At 42.6% G+C, this 12,435-nt stretch overlaps 1 protein-coding gene across 5 annotated transcripts in view; it reads right to left on the minus strand.

The window, feature by feature from the left end:
• Positions 1-1,383: 1,383 nt before the first annotated feature.
• elmo1 (engulfment and cell motility 1 (ced-12 homolog, C. elegans)) overlaps positions 1,384-12,435 on the minus strand; it is a 105,675-nt gene continuing 94,623 nt past the window's right edge. For all 5 annotated transcript variants that reach the window (XM_085445139.1, XM_085445137.1, XM_085445142.1 and 2 more), the window contains 6 exons: positions 12,041-12,204; positions 9,795-9,907; positions 6,154-6,261; positions 5,682-5,764; positions 3,662-3,739; positions 1,384-3,005 (listed from right to left, as the gene is read on the minus strand). In XM_085445139.1, coding sequence (XP_085301265.1) covers positions 2,805-3,005; positions 3,662-3,739; positions 5,682-5,764; positions 6,154-6,261; positions 9,795-9,907; positions 12,041-12,204 — 747 coding nt within the window. In that variant the 3' untranslated portion in view covers positions 1,384-2,804. The remainder of the gene's footprint in view (positions 3,006-3,661; positions 3,740-5,681; positions 5,765-6,153; positions 6,262-9,794; positions 9,908-12,040; positions 12,205-12,435) is intronic.

Genomic DNA, 12,435 nt, shown 5'->3' on the forward strand with positions numbered 1-12,435 from the left:
CAATCCATGACTGATATATTTCCATTCTGTTTTTATCCAAATTTGCTTTTACTGCATTGCCAGAGTGATTCTTATGTTAAAAAACAAAGCAGGTATTTTAGAGCTGGTACTGAATGGCGGATCTAAATCTGATGGTACTTTTCTGTGTCCATTCCATCAGTTTTGACAGAATCAGCAACACTATTGGCTGACATACAGCTGTGTACTTATTGACCATGATTTGAACCAAAAAATACAAGTGCCACTGATTTACAGTCCAGTTGTTCTATAATTTGGCATATCTCAGCCTTTTCCTCCCGTTTTCCTTCCTTAAGAATGATTCCTTGACAGCCACCTTTCCATTGAGACCATTTCAGGTTGGGGCCTCAGTGAACCGCTGATGGATCAACTGAAGGGACAGATGCATCTCTTGGGTCCTGTGTCAGGGCTTTTCCCTATTTCTTAGGGCCACGACTTTCAGATTCTATTCATATGCCCCAGATATTTTTTTTAAGACCTGACAGTTCTTATTTTGTCCTTGACTTGTTCAGTTTCCTCACATTTTAAACGTTTGCTCAAGACCACTTTAAAGAATTGCTAGACAGTCTGACAAAAATCGTGAAAAGTTCGGTGGCGTTTGAAGTGAAGGACTCGATCTATACTGCCGAAAGCTTGTCATGGTCAACGAAAGGTTCGTAAAGATATCAAGATGTGAGTCTGACTGTTTTTGGAAACTGAGGATTTAACCAAGACATCTGCAGACTGAGATGCACTGGAGAAAAAACCTGGTTAACTCAAGAACCAAGAAAAGGACTGAGGTGAACAGACTGGAAAACACCCACTTAACTTAGTTGCAATATGTCTGGTCCAGACAAGTTGGTTTGGCGAAATCTTGTATCACATATCAAGAGCCCAGAAGAACCCTGGTGCTGGATCTGGGTTTATCAAGCAAACTTTAAAGTTTAAAGCCAAGAATAATTTAGGACCATATTGTGATACTTCATCAAAGTCTGGTAACTTCTCTTAAAATGGTTTTGCGTTAGTGTAGCTGTTTGACACTGATGATCTTAAAGTCTGTGTCCAGATGCAGACTGACACAAAACTCCTTCATATGCCTGTGAATTGAATCCTGCGCCAACATGCGATTTGGTCAGATAATATCGAAGTGCTTTCATTTGTGTTATAGTTAATCTTGTTTTATCTGTTCCATTAAAAACAGATTGCCTCCAGGACCGTTACCTATTAATTATAGCGATGTGTCTTTCATTGTTAAAAGGATTCGGCCTGAGTGACAAATCAGAATAAATGTCTCAGTACAGAGTGAAATTACTATTACTGCTTTTCATCACGAGTCATGTCTTGGACCCTTGCGGTTGTGCTTTGTGAATGAAGAGAGGCACAGTGTAGAGTGGTTACAGTTCTTAAACCTTTAATGTAAACAGCAGTTTTGAGGGGCTTTGAAAAAAATCCTAAAGAAAAAAACAAAACAATCTGAAGGCATTAAATAGGAAGGGGGAGGGGGGAATATATAAATCATACTTAGAAATAACAACCACGATCTGCTTTTAAATTAAAAAAATACATAAACTCTCAATTTTGTGGCCATATGGTCCTGAACATACACAAAAAATGTCAACTTCCCTTGATCAAATACTAACTTACATTTTGCAATACTAACTACCCGGCACGTTCACAATTTTTGTTCTTTTTCGTTTTTCTAAAGCAAAATCACTAAATCGTAGTCATTTTACAAATGATAAACGAAACAAAAGAAAAAAAAGCTAAAATATTGCTTAGGAATGTTGTGTACAGCAGTCTTTACAACGAGAGACCCAAACGAGCGGGAGACAAGTGTGTGTTTGAGCGCGTGTTGCACAATGGTGGCGCTTTTACAGTTGTTCTATGGCAAAGCCACTGTGTAGGTGTGTACAATAAGCAATAAGCAGTGGTGGGATAATTACATTTATATTTCAAAAAGAGGCTTTTTACTGTGGTACAGTGCCTGGATTTCAAGGATTGACTTTTTCTAACAGTCTCTATTACATGTGAAGCAGGGCAGAGTAGACAGACGACACTAGTTTTTCTCTTTCTGTTTTTAAAAAGTATTCATCTTAAAAGGTAATTCAGCCTCTTGGGAAACACTTAGCTGCCACAATTGTCCTACTGTAAGTGGGAATGTGACAGGAAATACTACTGGGAAGTTGACGCCCCCCTCCCCGTTGACGCCCAATCGTCCTTCCCTGCTCTTGAATCCCACAACCACCATCTTGATCCCTATAGCCTTCACCCCCTAGTGACAAAAGCCCTGAGGAACAATAATAACATGAACATAAAGGAAGGACAATCCAATGGAATTTCTAAGCTTTTTTTGTCCACAATATTCTTGAAGCAAAATGACAGTAAGCGCCGCAGCCAAGAAGAAGAAAAGGGTGAATGTCTTCAAACACCAGACACTGGAGGAGAGTGAAGGAGGAGGAGGAGGAGGAGGAGACGTGGGACGACCAACGACAGGCCAAACAAACACTTCCTGGTTTCTCTTCTCCATGGCAACGTGATGACTCTGCATCGACCCCCAAGTCCCTCAAGTGCAAACAGTTATCGTTAATACGCACCATTTTCTCCCTTATAAACATCTAGCAAGAAGCAAGAGGAAAATAGTTCAAGAAATCCTTTTTTTTCTTTCAATCACAGTTCATTTTTTTATATTATATGTTTTTTTTTTTTTTTAATTTATTCTTGTTCCAGTTTATAAGAAAAGGGGACCGGTCCAGTGAATACAGTGGGTTTGGGGTTTGTTTCGGGTTTGGGCTTGTGGGGTCGTACACCTAGTTACAGTCGTAAACGAAGTCATAGTTGCTAGGCTCTTTGGGAATCGGGGGCGGGGCCTCTGGAATCTGGATGTTCTCTAGATCCAAGAGGCGAAGCTTCATCTCCATAGAGAGCAGGGTGTCCATGTCAGATTTGGTGTATTCGCTGGTCATCTCCTTACCCAGGAGGGCATTCAGACCATCTGTCCACACACAATACTGTGGAGAGACGGGCAGAGGCACGTTAATTAGAATATTCATAAGAATGGTTAAAAAAAAAGGTACGGCACAAAGAACAAAACCTCTAAAATCTACTCTGCGAAACAGAGAAAACACCTTAAAAAAAAGGCAAAAAGTTTCTACATTCCTCAGCGAAAGCTTTCAGGCATTACACCTTTGTTTACAGTGAGTTATATTTGGCCCCAATCTATAAAAAACCACCAACATTGCAATTCTATTTGCCACATTCCCCAAGGACTATCAGATATTTATAAGTAGAGCTGTCTTAAAGCCTTTTGGGGCAAACTAAAATGAAGTCAGGCAAACTGGGTCGAGTCATTGTTAAGTCAGAAGTCCAAATAAAGTTCATTCCAAGCCAACGGCAAACAGGCTGGTGCACTATGAACGCTCATCATTTCATATGCAACGTTTAAACAGTTCTAGTTATGCTTTACACGTCAGAAAACATGTTTTTTTCACTTTACCTGCACAAGCTTTATACTTGTTTTTCGATGAAATTATATCTGTCCATAAAGGCATCTTTCCACTATTTAAGTGTCAGCTCTATACCTGCATAAACCATGCATTGGATCTCTATGCGTAATCCCACACGTTCATTCTGTGTGACACTGTCAACAACTGCAGGGTCAGCTTACCTCATGCTTGTCAGGAGCGATAAAATTTAAGTATTCGTCCGACTCGTAGAGGACAGAGAAGGCCAGCTCTAACACCTCCTGCAGAGAGGACAGAGTGAAAAGCAGAGGGAGAATATGAGGCGGAGAAAATGGTGCAAAGACCGAGTGAGAGTGGAGGAGGTGGGACGGAGAGAGAGGTAGAAGCAAAAAAGAAAAGAAGAAGAAATACCAGGTGAGATTTACAGTACAATGCTGCCATACTAGCGCGATGCTGCTCTCCTCCACATCCCATCACCATCTGTTATATCAGCTGCACATTAACTCATCCGGTACCGGTGAGATATATGTAGGGATCTTTTTATATTAGCTACTGTAAAATAACAGTAGGGGCTGGGGATCGGGGACAAAAAAGACAAATTCATTTCAGTCTCTTTTATGAAATTAACTGGACGGAGAAGGAGGACAGTGTAGTGACAGAGCCAGATTTGTAGATGTATGCAACTAATTTATCTGTGTGAAATTAGCGTCTGGTTTTACGAAGCCAGTAGGGGATTACTCAGTCAGAGGCTGAGCCTGGAGCCGAGGAGAGCTTAAAAGAATCTGTGGTCAGATTTGACTCAGAGAGGGAAAGAAAAACAAAGTAGTGCTGAGAGTAATTCTATCTACTCTGTGCAGCCGGTTTAAGCTGCACACTCACACAGTGAGCATCTAAAAGGGCAGTCGTTACTATATTTACCCTCTTGATTCAGTAAAGAACCTGTTATAATTACTTAACTCAAAGAACAGCTGATGGAGTGACTGGTTGTTGGATACTGTAGATCAAGTTATTCCTGAGGATGTCCGTGCATTTCATGAAACAGTTGTTGAGCGTTTCAGCGGTAAGCAGGAAATGAGTGTTAAATGAACAACATTGTTAGTTTTTCCAGGTTTATGACCTCAAAGCTAATTCCACTCTTTTTTGGTGCAATTAAAAGACAGATCGTGTTCATTTGTTACCGCTCTGCTTTTCTTTTTATGAACTTATTAAGTGCATGCACCTTTTACTGGTGCTGCAGCAGTCTTTTTGGTAATGGGTTAATTTAATTTCCTCTTTCCCACAATATATATTTTTTTAAATAATAAATGTGCACTTGCTTTTTAGATGATGATGATTTTTCCCCCCCACATAAACTGGTCCCATTATAAATCGCTGGAACATTGTGGAAATACAGCAAAGCATGCAATCATCCACACTTGTCATATATCCTCCAATCATTTGTGTGATGCTGTAACGTAACATATCTGGAGGAATTTGGGAGATAATATGGAAACACTTCACACTTCTCTATTCTTCCAGTGTCCCACAAACGGTGCACTGCCTGCTCTGCTCTCAAGTCTGTAGAGGTGACTTTGGCTGGTCTTCTAACAGTGAGTAATGAAATGTGCTTATGTTCTCATTCACAAGGCTGGGACAGGCCTGCTAGACAGCCCACAGACCCCCCTCAGGTCATTCTCCTAGACCTGCGCTTATCGACAAGGTAATAAAAGAGACAAAGCAGAGAGGAGGCGTGCTCCTTTGTCTTCAAGGCTATTTATCCAAGATCCAATATATCGGAGTCCCGTGGGTGGGGGCCGAGGGTTTGCAGAGGAAAAGTACGAACGAGGAAGAGCTGATGTGTACACAGATGCAGACATGATGGCTCTTTCACCCTGGTTGAGGCACCGCAGAGGGCGCGCCCAAACGTTACTATCACACCTTCACAGCGAAGAAAAGATGCCAGCACGTTTTTAGCGCCTCTGGCGTAATTGTCGTCTGTAACTAACGGACTATTCGGTGACTTATTTCTACGCGAGGCCTCTGACGGAGACGCCTCTGTGCAGAGCGCTGAGACGCAAGTTATTGTGTTATTTCCTAAAGCGAAATTATGTAACCGACGTCCTCGTTATGCAACTCTCGCATACACAGGAACTCATTCTCTCGCCTGGATACACACCCACCCGCCCACACACATGCACATGTGCACGTGCATGTGTGTGCGCACGTTCACACACAAACACATACCTTGTTTTGCTTCAGGGCTCCCTTTTCCTTCATGTGAGGACAGTCTTTGCCAGTGATAACAGCTTTGATATCAGCCACAGGCACTGCAGAGAGGACAGAAGTGAGTTTACAACAACGACAACAACAACAACATCATCATCATCCTCTTGACAACTGTGCTATTCCATATGGGTTCTTGTTTTTTTTTTTTTTCCTTTTTCCTTCAAGTGATTAAAACTTTAAATTTTCCCCAAATCTGTCACTGTGCAAGGCCCACAAGAAAAACTGATGTTAACACTGTCTGTAAAAAGCCAACTGTTAGTGTCGGTGACTGCTGCTCGTCTCTGAATTCAGCAAGACACACATTTTTGCAGGAAATCAACATAAAATACTGATAAATATTTTCCTCTGCAAGTCATTGGGAAAGCAGTTAAATAGAAATTGTGCTAAAATACTGTAAAAAAACAAACAAACTATTAAAGGTTTTACTCACGTTTGTCCTGTAAAGAGTCATGGGGCACCTCGCCCTGAGGGCTCTCTTCCAGATCTCCGTAGTGCAGGACTTTATGATTCGGAGACAGACGGCAGTACCAAAACTTATCTAGAACAAATGATGAGAAAGACAGGAAGACAGAAGGGAGTAAGAAGCAGATTTAGAGGTGTTATGAAATAAGCAGTAGCTGGCAAAGGCATCACATGGGTATGGATTTGCATGACTCATCAACAGCAGAGAAAATTAGCATGGCAAAAAATATGTGTCAAAAAATAAAACAGCCTTGAGGAAAATCCACAGATGGGCAACAATGATCTCCACTAAGGGAGGGAGGGAGGGATCTGGAGGGGAAACAACAAAACTGGCGGCCTTCTTCACCGAACAATGACTCAACAGCAGAAAACACGGTCGATTCAAGATCACAAAAGGACATCCAGGTTTCTTTAACTCTCACTCAAAAGGCTCAAAAGAGCATGAACCCTTAATTGTGACCTGATTAAACGAAGTGTATATCGGGTCCTTGGCAGAGACATGGGATCCAAGCTACTTTTCTGTGAAGACTGTGGAAATGAGGTAAAAAATGACAGTCTTTTAATATCAAAAGCTAAGGTTCTCTCTAAAAGGCAATCAAAGCTCACATCCAACATTACAAAGGCTGTCAAAGATAAAACATCAATTATATCAGCTATATACGACAGCAAAATATTATCTGATTTTTTTAAAAAAAAAAGTGGCCTAAAATTAGGTGAGCAAAAAAATTTACTGTGCATAGGTTGTCACATCATTGTAACCGTTAAGAGGACCCTTCAAGTCAAAATCGTGTTGGTGTGTTTTTCTCGTGGACGCTCTCCTGAGCAATCCCCCAGCAGCTTCAGCACCAGTTGTGTCTGTACACACTGCTGGTTATTGTCTCCATCAGCAGCCTCTGCCTCCAGCCTGGTGTTTGTCGGCCGTTTCCTGGCAAGGTGGGGCATCGAGCTGAGCTGGCAGAAAGAGTGCACAGACTGGGGAGTTCGGCTCGGTGCGTGCACAGTCCAAATCCTAATTGTTGAAAATAGACAGTCGGTGCTGCCAGGCCATTGGTTCGAGTGGAACTGGTCCACAGGGAGCTGAGAAGAGATCTGCGCAGTGGCTGTGAGGGGATGGGAGGCTCTCAAACTGCTCATCTTAACTGATAGGGTGTGTCTGTGCAGCAGTGCATGCTCGTCTTCTTGCTGTCTTTGATGTTAGACTTATCTCTCGTATCACTTGTAACATTCACAAAGTCAGCAACCAGAACATTGGTGAGCGATAACGTTTAACAGAATTAGGTCAAATTTTAAAGTTTACTTTTGCATTTACACAAAGTGCCTGCAGTATCCTGCACTTAAGACGGCACACATAGCACTCTTTCCAACTTTAAAGTGCCATCAAGCTGACCTTTTAAAAAGTGTTTTCCTGTAATGGGCAGCATGGGGAGTAGAGAGAGGATTCAAATGCACTGAAGTCAGCTTAATTTATATTTTATGTCGGAACGAGAGTCTTTGAAATAATCACACAAGAAGCCGTGGAGTGCTGAGGACTGCGTGAGGGGACAGTAAGAGCCCATCTAACTTACTGCATGTATAAAATAAACACTTCCAGCATACAGAGACTTAATAAAGTAATAACTGGGAAATCTGTCTAAGAAAAGCACCAAAGATAAAGGAAAATTTTGACTAGGTAAGCATGATCGCCTCGTAGTGGCATTGCTTTCTTAAGCTTTGCAAGAAGAGGAGCTTCTCACTTTTCAATGCATGAATTTGCTGTCAGTACCGGCACGAGAACAAAGCCTTAGAGATTTAGATAGAGTGGGAAAACAGATAGGAGCAACATGTATTAATTAAGGAAGAAGTAAATAAAGAATGCATAAATTCACACATGCAGAGGAAGGATACAAAGCAAGCCACAGAGAGACGCTGATGAATGGGGGTGCAGGAGTGTTGTGGATAAACGGCAATCTCCTCAGAGTCCTCAGAGGCGATATCAGCTACAGCTAGCTTGTAGCAGGCAGATGACTTGGCTATAGTTAGCGCGCTGTTGCAGCAGATTAAAGCCGGTGGAACCCCACAGGCTGGTGTCAGATCCAGCAGGGCTCCAAAATAGCTTTACATACACTCGTGTTCTAAAAGGGTCCAGCGTGCTTTCTTTTTGTGTAGGATCCACATAGGCTGCGTGTTCCCAGTTCCACTGAGAAGCTTTCTAGGATCTCTGTGAAGTAATGATGACCATGATATGGTAATATGAGCTCAATCACAGCATGCTGCTCCGGAAAACCTAGACAAGCGTAAATCAGTCGGCCACAAGCAGCGAAGAAGATCAGACACTTAATCCGGCTGACGGTTTCCACCTGAATAATCTTTTTAACTCAATTGTTTTTCTCCCTCACTTCTGTGCTTCTTTTCGACTTCTCCGTTTCCGTCATCCGGCTATGACAACATCTGGATGACAGCTGCCAAGATGAATGCATCAGTGATCAGGTTTTAAAATGCCAGAATAAATTGGTGCATGGAGGGAAAAAAAAAGAAAAAAGAAAAAAAGGACGAGGTCTAAACTCAGTCAGTCAGTTTGATTTGCCTTATTGAAAAGTACAGGTCCTGCAGGGTAGCTTCTGACAGCAATGCAATAACAGCGAACCAAACCACATCCTAAGCTTGTCACTGGGCTCCTTTTTTTAATTTAATGTATTTGTAGAGGCAAAAGTGGCAGAGAGGGGTTATGGAAAGGTGGGGGGACAGAAGAGTGAAGGGATGAGGCCTCAGGCAGATTAAATCCTCTGTGAGTGAAGAGCAGTATATTATACCTGCTACTCCTCTCTTTCCCGCTTCTCTTATTCCTCTCTGCTCCTTCTCTCTCGTGGCAGCGAGTGTGAAATGCGATATTAGGTGGAATGATTTGAATGCAAGCAGTCTGCCGGATTTTCAATTTTTATTCCTTTTGCTCTCGTCTCCATTGTGCTGCTTTAAATGGGAGCGTCCTAATATCTCCTGAACAACACACTCGTGTTATTCTCTAAAGGCAATACACCGGGTTGATATTTTCACCACATCCTCTGTAGTGTAGAACTGGGGATTATCACAGTCATCTTTCATTCTTTCCATTCAAAGCTTTCCCCTCAAATGTGTCTGAAGAAGAGCAAACAGAAGTGTGTTTACAGGGCTTTTGGCTTTATGCGCCTTTGCATTTGTTAGCGCGCCCTTTCCCTGTATGTGCAGAAGCAAAAGGAGACGGAAGACGCCGCGCGTGCACCTCAAGGCAGACACGCGTGTTCCTGCTTTTCTGTATGCAGCGAGGAGAGAGGCAGAGTTTCACTATGTGTCTGCCTCAAAGGCTCAGAGAGCCAGAAAACTTCTGAGCGATCATGACGGCAGACGCACAGCAGTCCACAGCTTCAAAGATCCCCCTCAGATAAAATATCTCCCGTGGTGTTTTCACATGGAAAAGAGAATAAGGCGATGGAAACAGAGAACAGAAGAAGACAAAGGAGGAAACAGAAGCAGATCTTTTGTGGATGCAAGAGGCGTGGCAGTGGATTCTGATGCGTATGACCAAAAGTCAAGTTTGTAAGGTTGTAAATTCGTGTTTGCTCCTGTGCGCGTACATGTGTAAATGCTGCGCCTCACCTTGCCTCCTGCGACTGCTGATTTTCCTGAAGCAAGTGCCCTCACACAGCCTGTTGAGCCTCTGCTGCTTGATCAGTTCCATGATCTCCGGCTGGATCTTTTCTCTCAGCTCCCTGCCGAAAAACAAGCACACACCCTTGCTTTAAGAGAATTGTTTAAATCCCGTTAACCGCACCCGGTGTGGCGAGCCGGTGACAGCGAAGTCACAAGACCCTCCCAGTCAATAAGATTGTTGGAAATGAAACAGAGAGGGCCAAAACACACAGACATACACTTTCACAGCAAATATGTCACAGCATCTCGTGAGGTTGGATCAGCGGAAACCTGTGTTTCTGAAGCATCTGCTCGATTTCCTCTCGTTTATTCATGCAGCTTCATGTATGTGTGTTGTTTCCGTTGCATACGAATGCAGAGCACACAGCACCGGTCAACATGAATTATGTATATCATCTGCCCGAGCAGTGCCGCTCTCCATCATTATTACAGCCGAGTCCTTTCTCATCACATTTACTATACATTTGTTTTCTACCGTCGAAATATTACTGACTGTGAGAATTTTATGTTTCGGCGTTCCTGATCGCATCGTCGTCTTCCTTCGGGCTCACTCGCTTATTCCTCCCTTCATCCGTCTCCCTGCTTGGCCCTCCCTAGGCATGTATTTGCCTCATTGGTGATTCCAGTCATTACACCGATCTGTGTTAGGACATTCGCTCTGACATCTTTAAAGAAACAGCTAGTGAGAAAGGCATGGCTGGGAAAGGATGGATGACGATAGCTCGTCTTTACCACTTCATGCGCCGCGCTCATGACTGAGGTCGACACGGGCGAGGCTGCTTTTGCCTGAGAGTTTCAGATTACTTTGTTGCTTCGTCTTTTCGGGAAGCAGCTCCTCAGTTTTAATTTGAATCCATTCACCGAAAATTGAACGTCTTGTACGAACAGACCTCCGCAAAAAAGGCACTGTGGTTGTTAACAAGTGTTTAAATGATGAAAGCAATGAGGCACGGGCCTCCTGGTAATGTACACTTGGCCACTTATTACAATTGAATTAAGGTGTAGATTTTGTACATCTCAAATTACATAAAATAATAAGCTCAGAACGTCTACAAAGACGGGCAGCTTTGAAGTGAAGTGAAAGTGTCGCTTCACCTTCTTTTCATTTAACTCATTCCCCCCAATAATTTGTAGTAGAGAAGTGCGAGCGGTCGCAGCGAGTAAAGCAGGGCTCGTTTAAATATCTGGTCTGACGTGCTCAGCTCATTGTGTTTACAATTCTTAATCGTGCTGCAAAGATTAGAGGAAAACTCCGACGGCAGTCTTTAGAAGAGGCTCTGCGATGCTCAGCTCTTCTCCACAGCTGTGATACAGTTTTAAAGTGTGCCGTTTCATTTTCACTTGGCTTTAAATCACTTCACATAGACTGGGTGCATCTCATCTTTTCCTCATTAATGAAGGACGCAGCAATGAATTGGTGTGTGCTAGATTAACCAGGAAAGTGATTCAAACCAATCTGTTAAATATGATTATATAACAACTTTTGTGCAACTTTCTTTCTTTTGTGTTGCTTTTTTCACCGGGTTTAATTGCTTACTAAAGTTTGGTCTCTACCCCTCCAATATTGATTCAATAAGCCCTTGCCTAAGGCATTGTTTACTCTTCAAAGGGACAAGCTCTCTTGATGCAACGATTTTTCAATAGTGCTACCTACTCCATTAAATACAGGCAGGACAAAACAATGCTCTTCATTACCGGACCTGCATCATTGAATGAGTGATCTATTACGGGCTAGCTCTCCGAGCGCAGTGAGCAGGAGGGTCATTAATGGAGTATTCATTTGGAATACCTTTTGCAATCAATTTGAATTTTATGTATATTTTCAATTACAAGAGCAAAGCGCAGACGCAACCTGCTGTGGGCCAAGTTGGAGATCAGGAGAAAAGTACTACAGCTATTTGTAGACACATATTATGCTCTCATGCACTTCCATATACCAGCAGGAATATCACCTAGCTGTAGTTTTCATTGTTTTCAGAGTGGCTTTTCCTGCAAAGCTCTACAACATGAATGAATAAAACATTAGTAGCTACTATTCATATTAAATAAAGCATTTGGCTGCTGCTTTTGAGAGCTTTGGTGTAACACTTCAAACAATATAACCCTCTGTCAAATGCATGCTTTTGTAAGTTTAGAGTTTATGCAAAAAAACAAAACAAAACTCAAACAAAAAAAATGACTGCATGACTCACAGGATGGGGCGGGACTGGAAGTCTTCCTGATTCATCCTTTCTGACTGACGTATCTTCAGGATCTCTGTGTAGCTCAGGTTCTGCAGGCGGCTCTTGAACTGGTCCAGGGAATTAGGCTTGGCAGTGAGTGCTCGCATGATCTGCTCCCTCACCACCTGCATTACCTGCACAGCAGAGCAGAGAAGCAAAAGAGCGCAAGATGAGATTATAGAGGGTGCAGGAGACATAATGGGTGAAGACAGAGAGCGAATTTTAGGCTCAGGGGAGCGTTTCACTCCAAAAGGATTTATGCCTTTTATTTTTTCCAGAACTTGAGCTTCTAATCCAGTCTGGTTCATTGGGCATCAAGTAGAAAAAGAGCAAAGGAGATCAGTTTAGCAGTGGGTAGTCGAATA

This window comes from Copadichromis virginalis, linkage group LG22, assembly GCF_057382275.1.
Source record: "Copadichromis virginalis isolate Kocher_CV1m ecotype Utaka linkage group LG22, C_Virginalis_male_GT1.1, whole genome shotgun sequence".
Lineage (NCBI taxonomy): Eukaryota > Metazoa > Chordata > Actinopteri > Cichliformes > Cichlidae > Copadichromis > Copadichromis virginalis.